Source organism: Myxocyprinus asiaticus, chromosome 29, assembly GCF_019703515.2.
Source record: "Myxocyprinus asiaticus isolate MX2 ecotype Aquarium Trade chromosome 29, UBuf_Myxa_2, whole genome shotgun sequence".
NCBI classification, from domain to species: domain Eukaryota; kingdom Metazoa; phylum Chordata; class Actinopteri; order Cypriniformes; family Catostomidae; genus Myxocyprinus; species Myxocyprinus asiaticus.
This window is the reverse complement of record NC_059372.1, coordinates 22,229,351-22,248,426: the sequence shown is the minus strand read 5'-3', so window position 1 is coordinate 22,248,426 and position 19,076 is coordinate 22,229,351. Positions and strand designations below refer to the sequence as shown.

The 19,076-nt window shown below is 40.5% G+C and overlaps 1 protein-coding gene and 1 non-coding gene across 4 annotated transcripts; both read left to right on the top strand.

Moving 5' to 3' along the window:
• The first annotated feature begins 165 nt into the window (after positions 1-165).
• Positions 166-18,391, top strand: kansl2 (KAT8 regulatory NSL complex subunit 2). Of its 3 annotated transcripts, none has more exons than XM_051662062.1 (11): positions 166-287; positions 894-1,177; positions 1,263-1,438; positions 13,703-13,735; positions 13,927-14,038; positions 14,146-14,309; positions 14,394-14,560; positions 15,876-15,966; positions 16,413-16,666; positions 17,524-17,727; positions 17,893-18,391. In XM_051662062.1, the coding sequence occupies exons 2-11, from the start codon at positions 927-929 to the stop codon at positions 17,986-17,988; spliced, it is 1,548 nt and encodes a 515-aa protein (XP_051518022.1). In that variant the 5' UTR covers positions 166-287; positions 894-926; the 3' UTR covers positions 17,989-18,391. The 3 variants fall into 3 exon arrangements, with proteins under 3 accessions (XP_051518022.1, XP_051518024.1, XP_051518023.1); XM_051662063.1 differs by having other exon boundaries at positions 188-287; positions 925-1,177; XM_051662064.1 differs by lacking the exon at positions 13,703-13,735.
• Positions 16,123-16,259, top strand: LOC127420615 (small nucleolar RNA SNORA2/SNORA34 family). Its single transcript, XR_007893830.1, has one exon. It is a non-coding gene; the product is annotated as a small nucleolar RNA SNORA2/SNORA34 family (small nucleolar RNA).
• Positions 18,392-19,076: the final 685 nt, after the last annotated feature.

Here is a 19,076-nt window from a genome sequence, read left to right as displayed (position 1 = left end):
AATCTAAGTGGGATTTTATTTTGTTACTCGTCTCTCACTTGATGCGTAAATTTCCTGGCAACGAAAAAAAGGATGTAGTGGCCAATAGTAAAGCATTATACTCAATCAAGAAGTACTGTTCTCCAATCAAATCGTTCTTCATACCTGTGATCCAATCAACGTTAACGTAGGAGGGCGTGAAAGTTGATGACGGTGCTAGCAGTAGCAACTTATTGTGTGTGGCGTTCATCTCAGGAAGGTCTGCGGGAAGATATCAGACAAACCTTAACAGAAGTGTCACTATATCGGTGAGTTTTGCTCCTAGAAATTCCAGATTACAACTTTCAAAATTTTCTAGCACTAAATGGATAATATATATATATATATATATATATTGATTAAGCATATCAGTTGTTTGTTTAGTGATAGTTTAAATCGCGTATATTGCCCTCCCATTTCAAAGATGGCTGCACAGCACTATTGACGTATGTATTTGGCGCTTTCTGCGGTAGATGACAACATCAATCTTATTAACTATAACCCCGAGTTATTGTAATGTTAACATTACTATTTTTTCTTTATGCTAAGCTATGTTTTTATTTTATTTAAAGGTCTAGCAACTCTTGGTGATGACAGTTGGTCACGCATGCTTTGCAGGATCTAAACGAATATAGTATGTTGACTAGACTACCATAAATCGTTATATAACGTTAAGCATGTACATTAACAAACACTGCAAGTATTTGGCTTTTGATACATGGGCATAATTAATTTGTGTGCATCTTGCGTGAGTTTTTTTTTTTTTTTTTCTTGCTAGCACATGGCATTGGGAATTAAGTGAAACCTGTTTAATGACATAATAAATGCTCTTATGTTGTCAAAAATGTCTCTCGTAAATGGTGTTTGTATTTCAGTGTTTAATTTGACTTTCGCGCGACCCTTCAGTGATGAACAGGATTCGGATCCACGTGTTGCCGTCTAGTAGGGGTAGAGTGACCCAGACTGCTCGTGCCCAGGAGCCTCAGACCTGCTCCCACACTCAGAGACCCTGTTCACAGCCTCGTCTGGAGGGTCTAGAGTTCTGCATCAAACACGTACTCGAGGATAAGAATGCTCCTTACAGGCAATGCAGCTATGTTTCCAATAAGAATGGCAAGCGCTGCCCCAATGCAGCCCCGAAACCAGAGAAGAAAGAAGGGTGTGTAATTGTTTACTCCCTTATTTATTTATAAACTTTGCTAGGAAATGTATTTGACCAATGGTGCTGCTTTCCATTCTCTTAGGGTTACATTCTGTGCTGAGCACGCACGCAGAAATGCTTTGGTTCAACAAGCTCAAATGCGGAAAGCCTCCTCGGGACCTTCCCCTGAAGTTCTGCTGTCTCAGCTCAGTGGCTACAGTCGGCCAGAGTCTGGAGTTTACAGTCAAGAGGGGCGTAGTGAAGCTAGTCGCATACTAGGTGAGCTATTTGCATCATGTTCTGTAATGTACTTAAAAGTTTTGGACCCTGTTTCCACCTGTTGTTAAGGTGCATTTTGGTGATCCGATCCCAAGTGGTCAGTGCTAAATACAAGTGGAAACGGGATCTAAAACTTTTGATCGGATCACTGAAACCACATGCTTAAGTAGTCAAAAACGCATGTGACCACATTGCATTTGAGGTTTGAAACTGGTTCCTTCCCGAACAGCGAGAAAGCACCACCCCTCACCTGTCAGTCAACAGTTGCACTAAAAGTTGCGTTTAAACAAGTTTAAATTTTGCCGGTTATGTGCGGCTTTAAAAATAAATATCCGTCCGATCAAAAAAATTTGAAAAAACGAATACATAATCACGAGAACTTCATGGAAATTCTTCAGTGTGTCTGATATCAACATGCAGAGACACTGATGAGAAGCACAAACATCTGAAGCTCAATACAGGTACTGCACTAAAATAACAGGATTCGGTGCGCCATTTTTCCATTTTCTTTGTCTTTATATGACTTTTTGCAGTATAGTATCATACAGTAACACACTTAGCACGTTTACATGTTCTTACACTGATTATGCTTAAGAAGCCGACAACACGTGTGGTCATGTAAACCCAATAAACGGCATTACTTTATCGGTGGAAGGTCATAAAACGGCATAAGAAACTGGTCTACACTGGTAGATTTTTGCCCATTACATCTATTTCGCCTGGCATGTAAACACCTTTACTGGTGTTCTCATCGGCTTATCCAATGTGCGCATGTGTTGAGCGCATGTCTCTTCACGGTTTGACGTCAAAAGCAGAGAATAACGTGATTATTTTGCATCTCATGTAAACTCTGTTCACTTATGACTCGGTACACTTGACACTGATTGCTAATGCATATGGGGAGTGTCCTTCCACACAACCTAGTTGAAACCGCTCTACAATAACGCCAATATTCTATTGGCTATGGTGTTTCTTCACGGTAGTGAGAATACTCTCCGCTCTGCTGCAGTGTTCCGGCAAACATCACTCCGCCTTGCCGCTTGACGCTTCGCTGGTGAACGGGCCGCTTCAGCATCCTGATTCCCCGCAGTGCTTCGGCAGGTGTTGTGTATCCTTATAAAGCAATTTTATATTGTGTGTATTAGAGCCCAACCGATATGGGATTTTTAGACCAATACCAATTTTAGAGAGGGAAAATTCACTGATTACCGATATGGTGGCCGATATATTTAATTTTTGAGCTGGAATGAAAACAGACCTTTTCTATGTGGATTTTTCACCGATTTTGCACCGATATGACTATGCAAAGGTACTTGGTAGGCTGCTTTCTTAAATATTTTTATCAAAGAATATTTGACAGTATTATTATACATTGTCAACAAATTCTAGAAATGAATACTGAGAAAATAAAGAATAAATAAAAATACAATAAATAGCTTAATAAACATCAGTAATGTATGTTTAGTGTCAGTCAAATGCTGACTATTTAAATAAAGAATAAATAAAATAAATAGCTAAATAAACCTCAGTACTGTATGTTTAGTATCAGTCAAATGCTGACTATTTTAATACTGCCGAGACAAGAGATAAAAGCAGCAGTGGTGTTACACTGTATTCTGCTATACAAGTTCAGGGGAAACTTTCAACTGTGGAAAACCAGACCTTTATTACATTTTATAAATGACACGACTGGAATTGTTCGGTTGAAGGGGGTACCAAACTGTGAATCCTAAACAAAACAGTTTGGTGAATATATGTTTACTCATTAGCTTCCACTCAGCTGACAACAATGAAAGTAGCTACGTGATTAGCTAGTTAGTTATAAGCTCGTTGTCACGGAGAGTAAAAGACGGATGTTGTTTATTTTACTTTCCAGCATTGTCTCTCACTAACTAGGTAATAACATAACGTAAAAATCAACACTCAACAGACAAAATCCACCACCACACCATTGTCTGCTGAGCTGCAAAAAGATGCTCTGATGTTTACCTTTCAATCTGCTACATTACTGACTGCACTATAGCTGGCTAACAGCAAACAGACATGAGGGACAAGGTTAATGTTATATTAGTTATATTGAAAAGGGAAAATGGGGTCATTGTTTAAGTTTCAAGTATGTATTTAACAGACTAGTTAACAACTTACTGTGATGACACCGCTGAACTCCACCCTGTCTGCAAAGCAACCGTCAGTTCAGCTCTATAAACAGAGTCGGAGCGCGCTCTGCTGGACAAACTACGCTATGACACGAATTCTAAAGCATTGTTTTCTGCATTACGTTCTGAAATAAGTTCATATCGGTAAAATATACGCCGATACCGATATATCAGTGAAAGGCTAATGTCGGCTGATGGGCACTAGTGTGTATAAATATACATATCTATCTAAAAGAGTCGCTTACGTGTTTGCATCTTTTTAAAGATGGCGTTCCGTAAGTGTTCCTTGTGCGAGAGGCACATCCCGCCGTCAGATCAGCATGAGAGCTGCATTTTCTGTCTGGGCCGCACCCATGCAGAGTCAGCTCTCATGGAGACAGACTGCCCTCACTGCGAGGGCATGAGTCTCGACGCTTCGCTCGCAAATCGCCCTCGTTCTGAGGGACAATTTAGCCTCACGTGACCTCCCACCGCCTCTTGTATGACACCCGAGGGATCACATGAGGCACGGCGCAAGGTCGAGCAGGATGAATTTGAGGTGGACCTCGTGCCGGCACATGCCCTGCGAGCCCCTCAATCTCCATGCAACGCATCTATGCCGATACATTGTGCGTGACTAGCTCAAGCCCTCTGCATGAGCGCATGGTCTCGTTCAGCGGTTCTGACACTGGGGATGATGATGATGTCATGTCTCGCTGCATTAGGCGAGTGGTCAGTGGATGACACTACTGCCCCTTCCCCCAGCGAGGGCGAGAAGCATGTTCGTGCCACTGACGAGATGCTTCGTGTCCTTTCAAGGGTGGACGAAGAGCTCAATATCGAGTGGTCTTCTCCAAAGGAACCTACACAATCTCGCCTTGATGAATGGTTCCTGCGATCTGGACGCTGGCAAGCAACCGTGTCTCGTAGATCTGCCCCATTCTTCCCTGAAGTTCATAACGAACTGTCAAAATCCTGGTGTGCACTTCAGCTCGCCCGCGCAGTGATTATATCCTCTCCAATGTGGATCACGGGGAAGAAAACTGTTATGCCCAACTACCCCCTGAAAGAGGTGGTAGCGGCACATCTCTGCCTGGTGAGTAGCAGGGCGTGGAACTCGCGCCCCATTCATCTTTCTAAGCCATGTCGACTAACGTCTGCACGGGCTGGAAGGGCATACTCTGCAGCACGCCAAACTAGTTCAGCACCCCACGCGATGAAAGTGCTCCAAGTTTCCAAGCTAAGCTCCTCAAACAAATGGATGAGCAAGGCTACGATCCAGAGACGTTCGAAGAGCTCCGCAACGCTGCGGACTTAGCGCTTCGAGCCACCAAAATCACTGCACAGGTCATTGGCAAGTTGATGAGCAACCTGGTGTTTTTGGATCGTCACATCTGGCTGACCCTCATGGAAATGCATGATGTGGGAAAAGCCGCTCTATTTGATGCTCCGGTGTCTCCAGCCGGCCTTTTTGGAGGCTCTGTGAATAGAATTGCTGAGTGCTACGTCACGACTCAACGACTCACGATGCAACAATCACAGGCTATGAGACATTTTATACCAAAACGGAGCAGTACTTCATCACAACCGGCTCACTCCTGCTTTGTCTCGGTTCAGCGCCCGGCGAGAAACCCCACAACAGCTTCCTTAGCGCCGCCAAATGTTGCCGCCAAGCCGCTGGTAAAGCCATGCAAGCCGTGGCCCAAATGAAGGCCGATGCCTCAGTGCAAGCCCTGCAGGGAAGGGACCCACACCCCCGCAGCAAAGCGCTCCTGACACGCAATACTGTTCCCCTCTTCCTCACTGCTGTTTGTCGGGAAAGGAATATTGTTGTTCAAAATGTTGTTTTCTGTGTCTCGCATTAATCACATGCAATAAAGTTTGCACATTATGCCCAACCGCTTCCTAACGGTGAGCGGCACATTATATAATGTATTAACATACAAAGATTGTAAAAAGAGTACAGCGCTCGCACGAGACGCTCACACTTTTCAATGAAGGGCTTTTCAGCTCCGAAGCCAACACATTATGCACAACTGCTTCCCAATTGTGAGTGGCACATTATATCATGTATTAACATATAAAGATTGAAAAAAGATTACAGCGCTCGTTGCACATGCACGAGATGCTCACACATTTCAATAAAGGGTTTTCCCACTTCAAAGCCTTATGCGCAACCGCTTCCCAATGGTGAGCAGTGCATTATGTTATGAACATACCAAATTGCCCTCTGTCCCGTTATGCGGATGGTGGCAAGCTCTTACTGGCATTCCGACTGGGTGCTAAAAAACGATCGAACATGGTTATACGATCCAATTTGCACATCGGCCACCCCGTTTCAACAGTATTCTGTCTTCAGCGGTTCCATCCGAAGACACGCCAGTGTTACGAGCCGAAATACTCAATCTTCGCACAATAGAGGTTGTTTCATATAATAAGCCTGATGTCCCGCAGTGCGAATATGTGGCAAGTCCTCATGGGCGTTTACAACAATCGAGCACAATCTGTGGTCTGACCACAGGATATGCCAGTGTTGCGTACACAGACAGCGGGATTTACAGCTGTTAATTCCTTGTTCTGGAAAATGACAGTTTTGAGAGGCTTGAATCGCGTGCTCGCAACGTGTCCATTCAAAATGTTAACTCAGAAACAGATCTGATCGCCCATCCGTCCTCAAGAAAGATTTGCATCAATCGATCTGAAGGATGCGCACTTCATGTACCAATTGCACTGTTACAGGCGGCTTTTTAGATTCGCGTTCGAGGGAACTGCATATCAATTTAAAGTCCTTCATTTCAGTTTGTCTCTGGCTCCCCACACGTTCATGAAATGTAACGATGTGCTTTGAATTACCTCAGTGACTGGTTATTACTAGCCAATCAGAGGCACTTCTGAGCTTACACAGAGACTTGCTGCTTTGCTATATGGAAAATCTGGTCTAATGTCAACTGGCGAAAAGCACACACTTCCCCAGCCAGTAAATCTCCTTTGTAGGAGTTCATGCATGCGCACCTCATGAACGAGCACGTACAGACCATTTTTCTGTGTCTGTTTCAGTTCAAACTGAAAAAACATTACCACTTAAGTCATTTTCATTTTCATGTGCATCGCGGTAACTCTCCACTGTCTGGCTGCTCCAGCACCATGGACAGCGCCAGCCTTCCAACAGGGTGTTATGCTGGGTCAGGTTTTCAGAAAGTGCTGACCACAAATGCATCCAACACAGGCTGGGGCGTGGTGTGTAATGGATGCCTGACTTTCGACACCTGGAAACGGGTGCAAAACGGCTGTGACATGTCAACCGCCTAGAGCTACTGTCTGTCTTTCTAGCTTTGAGAGCTTTTCCGATATTGTGAATCACCACATTCTGATTCGTTTGGACAACAAAACAGTAGTGGCGTATGTATGTTGCCATGACACGCTGGCCCACGTATGGCTGGCGAAATGTGGCAAAGACCCAGTAAACTGCCCTATACATAAAATTGTCATATTTCTTCAAGAGCGATTAGACGCAGGACTCACTCAGACAACGCTCAAAGTTAATGTGGCGACTATATCTGCGTATCACACACCTTAAGCCAGTGCCACTATAGGCAAGCATGATTTAATCATAAAGTTCCTTAGAGGAGCAAGGAACAATCCTTGCATTTGTTATGCTCTGTGCGGGCACTACATGCATATGTTGAGCGCACCCACCAGTTCAGACTGTCTGATCTGCTCTTTGTGTGCTATGGAGGACGCACAAAAGGAATGTCCGTCTCCAAGCAAAGACTTTCTCACTGGATCTTTGATGCGATTGCCCTGGCTTATGAGTCACAGGAGGCAAATTGCCCAACTGGTGTTAAAGCACATTCAACTAGAGGCATGGCCTTCTCATCATGGACGAACGGTGTGTCTTTACAAGACGTGTTTTGCAGCAGGATGGTCTTCTCAAAACACATTCGCAAGGTTTTACAACCTAGACGTAACGTGTCTCTCTTCAAGTCCTCTCTGTTTGGATCACTTGCTATTTCATTCGCCAAACATATACTTATGCCCCTCCCCTTAAGTATGGGCTCCCCATTTTACACAAACACAAATTTACCATAAAATCACAAGCACTTTCATTATAAATAAACTCCTTTCCCGACTGGGTTCGTTAATGGTTTAATTCATACTATATGACTATAGTTCATATTCTGAGTGCTCCCCTCCTGGCCCAACATGAGGGTCAGTCACTTGCGGCGTACTCATGTCAGTCGCTGTCCTGCGGGACTGCGGTGTCATGTTTCCTCTTGGAAGGTTATGTCGTGTAGTGCGGCGTGATGGGATTCTGTTCCCCATATGCATTAGCACGCAATGTCAAGTGTACTGAGTCGTAAGGGAACATCTTGATTACGTACGTAATAGGGCTGAAAAAATTAGTCTGTTATTGACAACGTCAACAAATTCTGACAAATTTTCGTTGTTGAATAGTCGTTTGATCTCATTTAACATAACATGAGATCACATTAAGCAGCACTGCAGCTCATGCCTGACTGAGGAGAGGAAGAATTACACCGCTCACAGTCCAGATGCACTCTAAACTTTCCAAACAGCTTCAGGTGATATAGATCGCAAAGTATGAGGGAATTATACAAAAATACAGAAGCACTCTCGTTGTGGAATAAGTGGAGCTGCAGCTCCGCTGAAGCAAAACTTGCGTGTTGGTGTTACATCTTTAATGCAGTTATATTTAATGCATTATAACTTTAAAGTTCAAATAATACGGAAGCAGGTATTGTAAATAACCACAAACTCCGAAACTGGCATTTCTCTGTGCGGTCAGCGCCTCTTCTGTGAGCTGCGAAGTGTCCCGATCTAAAGGGGAGAGATTGAAACTGCATCCGGCTGATGCACACACTGTCGCAGGGACGCTTGTCCCTTGAACGTGCGCTTAATGCAGCCAGATTATAACATGATGGCTCGCAATTTATAGAATCAAAATAAACAGCAAAAAAAAAAAAACTTTTTTCAGGACACTGTATTTTAAAGATAATTTTGTAAAAGTTACAGATCTTTATTGTAAAGGGTTTAAACAATGTTTTCCATGCTTGTTTAATGAACCATAAGCAATTAATGAACATGCACCTGTAGAACGGTCGTTAAGACACTAACAGCTTACAGACGGTAGGCAATTAAGGTCACAATTATAAAAACTTAAGACACTAAAGAGACCTTTCTACTGACTCTGAAAAACATCAAAAGAAAGATGCGCAGGGTCCCTGCTCATCTGCGTGAACGTGCCTTAGGCATGTTGCATGGAGGCATGAGGACTGCAGATGTGGCCAGGGCAATAAATTGCAATGACCGTACTGTGAGATGCCTAAGACAGCGCTACAGGGAGATGGGAAGGACAGTTGATCGTCCTTGCAGTGGTAGACCATGGGTAAAAACACCTGCGCAGGATCGGTACATCCGAAAATCACACCTGCAGGACAGGTACAGGATGGCAACAACAACTGCCCGAGTTACACCAGGAATGCACAATCCCTCCATCAGTGCTCAGACTGTCTGCAATAGGCTGAGAGAGGCTGGACTGAGGGCTTGTAAGGCAGGTCCTTACCAGACATCACCGGCAACAACATCGCCTATGGGCACAAACCCACCTTCGCTGGACCAAACAGGACTGGCAAAAAGTGCTCTTCACTGACGAGTCACGGTTTTGTCTCACCAGGAGTGATGGTCGGACTTGCGTTTATTGTTGAAGGAATGAGCGTTACAACGAGGCCTGTACTCTGGAGCGGGATCGATTTGGAGGTGGAGGGTCCGTCATGGTCTGGGCCGATGTGTCACAGCATCATTGGACTGAGCTTGTTGTCATTGCAGGCAGTCTCAATGCTGTGTGTTACAGGGAAGACATCCTCCTCCCTCATGTGGTACCCTTCCTGCAGGCTCATCCTGACATGACCCTCCAGCATGACAATGCCACCAGCCATACTGCTCGTTCTGTGCTTGATTTCCTGCAAGACAGGAATATCAGTGTTCTGCCATGGCCAGCGAAGAGCCTGGATTTCAATCCCATTGAGCACGTCTGGGACCTGTTGGATCAGAGGGTGAGGGCTAGGGCCATTCCCCCCAGAAATGTCCTGGAACTTGCAAGTCCCTTGGTGGAAGAGTGGGGTAACATCTCGCAGCAAGAACTGAAAAATTTGGTGCAGTCCATGAGGAGGAGATGCACTGCAGTACTTAATGGACACTGCAGTACCCCCTTTTTCAAGGACACAGGTCTTAGTTGTTGAATCTTTGCTCATACAAATATTTACACATGTTAAATTTGCTGAAAATAAAAGCAGTTGAAAGTGAGGACGTTTCTTCTTTTTTTTTTTTTTTTTTTTTTTTTTTTATAACTGAGTTTGTCACTGAATTTGTTATTGTGAAGAAAATTGGCAATATGCAGCTTTATTAATAAGAGTTTGTTTTTTGTGAGTTAAAGATGAATTGAAGTGAACAAAAAGTCTTCGCCCCATTATACACTGCAACAAAATACATTTTTTGATTTTGTTTTTGTTTTGGCTTGTTTTCCAATATAAATATCTAAAACTTTAAAACGGTGTACATTTTCTTTAGCAGCTATACTGCAGAAGAAAAAAAAAATATCTGAGAAAGTTGAATATAATATTAAAAATACAAATATTTTAAAATATCTAAAGATCATTTAAAAAAAGATGCATTCACCCGAGAAGCAGCAAATATGATATTTAGACTTGCTTTTAGAGAAAAGATCTTGAATATAAGGATATTTTGTCTTAACTGCACTCGCTGAAGTATAACCAAGTGAAAAAATACACTTAAGATACATTCTCAAAGCTAGGGCTGCCCCCGACCAAAGATTTTCCTAGTCGACTAGTAGACATTAATTTAAGCCGTTAGTTGACTAGTCACACGTTTATGATATTAATTTAATTACTTTTATTTTTGGGGGGGGGGTATCAGAAAATGGTTTGGAGTTCCAGGGCTGAGAAAGAATGTTATAAATAACAGTGCTAACGCTGTTCTACATTACAGAGAAATACTAAACCGTAATAATGAGCCTTTAAAATATCAATTTTACAAGCGCACGCATGAGGCAAGCCACAGCGACACCGGCAAAAGTTGTAATGATTTTGAATGTGTCGGAAAAACCAGCAAGGAGACTGTCTGAACATTTTGTTAATTTATAGAGAGAAATGCACATTGGGGTTGTACCGACAGACGATGATCTCCGGGATCGACGATGGTCAGAGTGATCGGCAATAGCTGATGCATTTGACCATGTCGAGACGATATTTGGCCCGTTTTCCCATGTATTAAATAGTTTATTGTTGTTGGGCTATTAATGTTATAAAAATTAATATTACAAATAATTTGTCCGTAGACAGACACCGACAGACACGCGCTTGAAGAAACACACTTTATTATATTATTAAGAACAGATGACAGAAAAGCCGTCTATGCGCATGTATGACGCGCTGATATGGAGGCGTGCAGTCTCGTGGAACACGCGCATGTAAAAGGTTCTCACTCTTTATTTGTTTCTGTCTTTATTAATTTTATTTTTATTTTTTTGTGCAAGAACAGTATTGTATATAAGTGCTGCAAATGACCTCAGACATCTCAGCTCAGGTGCTTTGAGTTTATTCGCTTTATTTCCACAGCAGTTCATTGTGAACGCAACTCTGCAGCCTGTAAAATAATACAAAATATATATAATAATACAAAAACACGTTCACCTCGAACCATTATTTATATTTCGGTGATTATCATTATTATAATTACTATTTTTACATTTATAATTGTTTTTGTCTTCAATTGTGTAAGTAATATTCCGCCTGCATGTTTAGACGGATACTTGCCTGACTGTAAATGGAAAGGGGTGTGTGTGTGTGTGTGTGTGTGTATGTATGTGTGTGTGTGTGTGTATATATATATATATATATATATATATTACACACACACACACACATACATACATATCGTGAAGGGGGGAACAAAACTAATTTATTCACACACGATGTATTTTCCCAGACAACTAAATACCCAACCGGTAGAGAATGCAGAGATGAAGTAGGTTCTTTGCCAGAGAGATGTTGACAACTGTTGTAAAGCCAGCTTTCAAAAAGTTGAACAACACACATTTTAATTGCACTTATTTTTTTCCAGGTTCATTTGAATTTTTAGTTAAATAATAAAATAAAGTTCAAAGTTTGAAATCAAGGTGTCTTGCTTTATTGTGTAGGCTTAACGCTAACCCTGCTTAATGAAAATGACCCCATAGTACCATCTAGCGTCCAACCAGCGGTAAAACTGGTGTTCGTTGGTTTCCTGTGGAGTTTCTTCTGCGACCAACCGACCAATCAAAACTTGGTCGACCAAGACTCTTCTCATCAACTAACGTTTGGTCGACTATCAGGGGGCAGCCCTATTTAAAAGCAAGTCTAAATATATTATGTTACTTCTCAAGTAAATTCTCAAGGATTTTTAGACAATTTTAAATGGAAAACAAGACAAACACTTGATAACAATGGGATTTTTTGCCGTGAATTTCTTTACTGAATTAAACAAGTATTTTTTTCCTTTAATTCAGTGAATGTCATTTACAGTCATTTTTAAAAGATGACTTTGTCCTTTATTGTTAGTAAGAACTTTTAATACAACCTTTTAACTCGGGGCACAAGCTGAATAATCGGTTAAGAGCTAATGATTAATCGTTGCAATAATCGCCGAATAATCGTTAAATTAATCGATTATCAAAATAATCATTACTTGCAGCCCTAGTACGTAACCTCGGTTTCCTGATACAAAGGGAACGAGACACTGCGAATGCTGGCCACACTACAAGACTTGGAGTTCTTCTGAGGTGCGAGTGATGCGCTCATTGTCCCTCAGTCAGAAAATTCTGAGAAATGGTGTTTGTGCACCTGATTTTATAGTGGACAGCGCTGCGCCTAAAAAGGCAGGGCTTAAACACCATAGCCAATATTAGAATATTGGCGTTATTGTAGAGAGGTTTCAAATAGGTTGTGTGGAAGGACACTCCCCATATGCGTTGGCACACAATGTCCCGTTCCCTTCGTCTCAGGGAATTGAGGTTATGTACGTAAACGAGATGTTTTATTGTTTTGTCATATTTTTCAATATGATTTTTTTTTGGTAGTAATCTATGTATTGGTGTGCATGTAAACTAGAGGTGGGAAAAAATATCGATATGTTGAAGTATCGTGATATTTTTCGTGTCTCGGCTTAGAACTTGTGATTGGTTCCCGAAAACGCATCTTAATACCAGGTGGAATCAAGGCCTTCTTTATTAACCAGGCATGTTTTTGGCCTCATAACCATTGAGAAATCTCTTTAAAGTCTGGCTATGATGCAGATAAATGCTGTTTGAACTAACAGCTACAGGCATAAAATTATGTGCATGAAAATTGCCTCAAGTTTGGTGATTGCTTCAGATAAAATGGACAGCTTTCAGGTCAGTAATTGAATATGGTATAGGCATCTAAAGGAAAGCAGATTAAGACACGGAAGTCTTCAATAATTGAGATGCATTTTAATGGAAATGTCCCTGAGATATGGCAAGCAGATGTAAAAGGATAGTTCACCAAAAATGTAATTCTCTTATTTACTCTCCCTCATGCCATCCCAGATGTTTATGACTGTCTTCTGTAGAACACAAAGATTTTTAGGCAAGTGAATGGTGATTTAAAATTTTAAAAGCTCCAAAAAGCACAAAGGCAGCATAAAAGTAATCCATACAACTCCAGTGGTTTAATCAATGTCTTCAGAAGAGATCTAATTGATTTTCGATGAGAAGGTACCAAAATGTAATTCCTTTTTCACTGTAAATCTTGCCATTGCTGTCTTCAGATCATGATTTCAAGCTCAATTACACTTCCTAGTGCTTTACGCTTGCGCTTTTACAGTGAAAAAGGTGAACGTTTTGGTCAGTTCTCACCCAAAATCTATTCATTGCTTCAGAAGACATGGGTTTAACCACTGAAGTCTCATGGATTACTTTTATGCTGCCTTAATGTGCTTTTTGCAGCTTAAAAGTTTTGGTCACCTTTCACTTGCATTGTATAGACCTACATCTGAGCTGAAATATTCTTCTAAAAATCTTTGTGTTCTGCAGAAGATAGTCATACGCATCTGGGATGGCATGAGGGTGAGTAAATGATGAATTTTTTATTTTTTTATTTGGTAAACAATTCCTTTTAATATATGAAAACAGTGTTTTAATCTTAAATTTGGAGTCTTGTATCAAAGCCTACAAACTAAAGTATTTGTAAAATTGCGGTGTTCTCTAAATCTATCTGATTTTTATGCTGATGAATGTCTATTGAATTCTCTGTATAGATGACAGCTGGAGTGAAGAGGACCAGGACCCAATTGTTTTGGATCAAACATGGAGAGGAGAACCTGACAGTGAAGCTGAAAGCCTTGACAGTGACCACGAAGACCCTTTGAAGTGAGACATTCCTCAATTTATAATTGATTTAATTTAATTGCTCCAAATCGGTGTTAAATGAATGTCACCTAAGAAGTAAATTGATGGAGGGCGATACATTTCAATAGGCATGCGGGTGTGTATACAGCAGAGGAAGTGGCACTCATTACCCGCGAGAAGCTAATCAGACTTCAATCCCTCTACATTGACCAATTTAAACGTATGCAACAATTATTGAAAGAAAAGAAACGACGCTACCTACACAGCCGCAAAATTGAGCATGAGACAATTGGTAAGTTGGCATCCATTCTACTTTTATAGTGGCATGATGAACTGTTATTTACTAACTTTGAACACTAAATGTTTGTGTTTACAGGAAGCAGCCTGCTAACAGGTCCAGAAGGTCTGTCCATGAAGGAGCGAGAGAACCTAAAGAAACTGAAGGCCCTGCGTCGCTATCGTCGCCGCTATGGCGTGGAGGCATTGCTCCATCGTCAGCTCAGAGAGCGTAGACAAGCTATTACTGAGGGTGGAACACCACAGGTATAGAAGGTTTTTCTTGTAATATCTCATGACTCATGGTTTTGTTTCTCCAAATTGAAGGAATAGATTACGTAAATAATCTGGACAGTATGCGCAAATTGTTTCAAAAGTGTACATGTAAACTAATGACAATTTAAATTTTTGGGTTGCTGTTTTTGGGTATTATTAGTACCATTTCTTTACGGATAGACAATAGAAGGCTCTTTTTTTTTTTTTTCTGGTTTATTGTATTTACTTCAATTTTACTGATTACCATTTCAGAGGGCCCTGAATGAAGGCCAGCAAACTGCTGTAGTTTTTAGTAGGGCTGGGCATTTTTTTTTTAAATGTTATAGTCGTGTACTCTAACTCTTGATTATTGAAAAGTTAAAAATAACAAAAATGACACATAGGTGAAATTTATATTTCTTTTCACAAACATTACCAGGAACGGTTTCAAAATAAGGTAAATTAAAGTAGTCTGAAATGAACAATATGATTAGTAAAAATGAATATATATATATATATATATATATATATATATATATAACTTTTGCACTCACCCAGAGCCCAGAAACTGATGCTGATGGCATTAGGGTAATGTACAAATAAACTATATAAAGTCTATATAAAGGCCATCACATTTTTGTCAATTCACATGTTATTCATAAAAACAAGTAGTGAAAGTTGGCTTTTTATAAAATACACTCTGCCGATGTTGAGAGATTTAACACACATACACACATACTGGTCTGATAAGCTTAGAGTTTCTTGTACTGCTTCGCAGTTTCTTTCCACCATAAAAGCAGATCCTTGTTTGTTGGTTTGCATGTCTCCAACAAGAACCGAATATCAATAGAATAAAAAAAAAGAATCAAAATATTACTAATATTGTTAGTGCTACACTAAGCTTTGCTTTCAAAAGCACAGACACTCATATTTCTCATCCTACACATCAACGACACGCATCTACAGCGCTCCCCATTGGACTCAATTGTAACTGTGAGATTTGGTGAGCAATTCAGAGGGAAAGCACATATTCAGCGCTGCTCATGGCACGCAAATGCGCAAAGAAAAATCCATTTGGTTTATTCAAGTAGTGTTTTTAATAGTTGACTAGCTGGTGCAGAACGAGTACTCGATTAGCTGATTACTCGTGCACATCCATTGTTGTTCGTTTTAAGAAGTTGCTTAAATACAGCTTTTTTTGGGGGTTAACCCTACTTTTATCAAGTCAGTTCAGTCAGAAGAGACAATCTGAGCCTATTGTTATGGTCAGTTATTTTTATTATTGTCTGTTGTATATCTTTAATTCTTTTGTTCTCTTTTTGCATAGGCAATGCGTTTTGGCCAAAGGTGCATTTCCTTTGTGGAGGGGACACGCTGCTCAAATCAATGTCTGCCAATGACTCGTCATTGTGTCTCTCGTATCCTTGCACATTTGAGTTTCAGTACCTCAGATCTGTTACTTTTTTTTTTTTTTTTTTTTTTCCAAATTGCAAAATAAAACTGGATTGATCATATAGTTCTGCTAATCTATAACGATTTCCTGTATTTGTGCATATATCTATATACCGCCTCTTGGAGCCCTGAATCAAGGCCCACAGCTTGGTGTAGCTGTTGGTTTCAAACAGTGGCTTAAAGCAAAGTCTTCTTATGGTCTGTTGGCTTTCCCAATTTTATATAATGGGTTGAGCCAGTTCAGTTAGAAGGAACACCTCTTAGTCATCTTTCCTTTTCTTATAAATTCAATATTCAAGGGATAGTTCACCCGATCGTGAGAATTGTCATTTACCGCCCCCCCAACTTTGCCAAGTTTTAGTTCTCCTTGGTGCATTTATTATTATTATTTTGCCTTAAACCTTCACACTAGACATTTATCAAGACAGTAGCCAAGTTTTATTCAAGATGTGCCCAGGCCTGAAGGATGTTCCTTGTGATCGGCCCGTGCACATGGGACAGTCAGAGGAGCCCCGTTGCCCTCTGCACCTGTCCCTACCTCCACCCATGTACCAGCCTGAACAGGAGTCTCTTGCCCCGGAGGAGCTGGCTTCTGCACCCACAGACATGTACCTCAGTGCTGCAGAGCTCCAGCCAACAGAAAACCTACCTCTGGAATTCAGTGATGTATGATTTGTGTTGGTTTTTACCTCCATTATAACAAATCACTGTGCAATTGCGTCTCTCAGCTGTTTTGGCATATCCCTTCAAACTAATTTTCACATTATCAGAATAATCAACTTCTTGCAATCAACACTTTACTGTGTTCATCAAAGCACCTTGCTACCTCTTCAGATTGCTGAGGTATCAATCAAGTATCTACATGCCTGCAAACAGCTGCTCAAACATGCTGTGTAAATCATATACTTGCCTGTAGCCTCACATGAATGGAAAAACAAATGAATCTGAATGTTCAGCAGTGATCTTTATTTTGGGTGTCTGACATTTTCTGTGCCTGCAGTAGAACCTCTCATTAAATTTTGTTTTTGGTAACTTTTGTTTTTCCTGTTACTCTATTTATGTGCCTTTCCATTACTTGTTCACAGTGTTTTTGAAAACGGGCAATGTCTTAAAATATTGCTGGATTTTGTGTGCTGGTTACTTTAATCACTGACATCATAATGATGACATTTGAGGATTAGAGATTAGGGGATTTCTAATTTTATTAGACATTTGGTATGCTAAACAAATTTGGTTTAAGAATTGTTGCAATAAGTCAATGTTTATCCATGATTGTAACTAAATGGACCTCAGTTTGAAGAATTGTTCCACTATCTGAGATGCTAAAAATTGAATGAAATGACAGTATAATGGAGGAGGAACCTCAGATCATACTAGGGAGCCTTTATACTAGATTTGCATGATGGAAATTACCCAAAGAATGCATGAATATAATCTTCCTGTTTGGATTCATATTCCTCGTTCATTGTAACGTCACAGTCAGTGATGTATTTCCATCTTCTGACAAGTTTTTTAATGTGTAGGATCTTGACATTGAAGATGAGGGCTTGCAGTGTCCGCCGTCTCCCTTGCTATTTGACACAGCGCTTGCTTTAGAGGACCAAACCATCAGAGAGATTGCAGAGGCCCCCATGGACATACTGACAGGGGCAGAGCAGGACGATCTTGATGCCTCTCCCCAAGATGCAGAGCTGTCTGATAGAGATGAGGTGTCTGTGGATGATCAGGTAATGATCACTTTCTCTGTTCTCGTATAGCAGACCAAAGATCTGTTTCAAATGGTACTTTCTGCACACTAGTGAGCGTATAGTGTATATAGGCACTCCTGTCTTTTGTTGCTTTAACACCATGTGTGTGCACTCAAGAACCAGACTTATCTTGTCTTTTTACAGGTTGAATCTGAAATACTTGAAGCAGTTGGACAAGCAGTCGCCTCACAGAATTCATCACAGGACTCTGACATGAAAACAACAGATGCCTTATTCTGAGCACATTGTGACCTGATTTTCTCAGCTGCTGTACTGTTCATATTTCAAACAGTTTGAATAACTTTGCCTAAAAGCCATTTTTCCAGAAGCATGTTTTCATTTCTAAAAACATTGAAACAAAACCTTCTCATTTCAAAAAATATCACTAGGCATACAGGCTTCATAGTAAATCACTAGATAACTAAATGTTCTGATGTAGTGATTGGACCCCAAGTTTTTTCTCTTGTGAAATTAAAAGGTATTTGAAGTGCAGGTGAGGATGAGAAAAGTGTTTCACTACAGTTTCACCAAGCTGCAGAAAGTCTCAGCACCATCACCATTTTTTCCAGTAATTTTTTAGTTCCATATATGCAATGCATTACCTATGCTTGGATTTGTTCACTAAATAAATCTTTACATCGTGTCTTGCTTCCGTTAATTATAATTGTGCAAAATTATGAATGAAGCTCCTCTGGGTCAATAAGTAATTGCCTTGGTGTTGAACATTTTCCAGTTACTAGTGAGATGTGTTGGTCAAACTAAACTAGATAGAATTTAAATATTTAGTTCTGTCTTTAAAGGGATAGTTAACTCAAAAATGAAAATATTTCCTCACGATTTACTCACCCTCATGCAATACCAGATGTGTATGACTCTTCTGAACACAAAGATTTTTAAAACAGTATTTCAGCTCTCTAGATCCTCATGATGCAAGTGAATGGATACCAACATTTTGAAGCTCCAAAAGCACATGAAGGCAACATAAAAGTAATCCAAATGATTCCAGTGGTTAAATCTATATCTTCAGAAGTGACATGATTGGTGTTGGTGAGAAAGATCAATATTTAAGAGTGTTTTTACTCTCAATCTCCACTTTCACATTCTTTTGTTTTTGGCTATTCTCATTCTTAATGCATATCACCACCTACTGGGCAGGGAGGAGAATTTATAGTAAGAAGGATTTAAATATTGATCCTTTTCTCACCCACACCTGTCATATCGATTCTGAAGATATAGATTTACCCACTGGAGTCATATGGATTACTTTTATGCTGCCTTTATGTGATTTTTGGAGCTTTAACATTTTAAGACTCATTCTCTTGCTTTGT

What these genes read in the sequence shown, in the direction of transcription:
- kansl2 (XM_051662062.1), top strand. Translation starts at nt 927, where the DNA reads ATGAACAGGATTCGGATCCACGTGTTGCCGTCTAGTAGGGGTAGAGTG. An exon ending in GCATCTGGGATGGCATGAGG is followed by an intron (nt 13,736 to 13,926) that starts GTGAGTAAATGA and finishes TTCTCTGTATAG; the next exon opens with ATGACAGCTGGAGTGAAGAG. An exon ending in AATTGAGCATGAGACAATTG is followed by an intron (nt 14,310 to 14,393) that starts GTAAGTTGGCAT and finishes TTGTGTTTACAG; the next exon opens with GAAGCAGCCTGCTAACAGGT.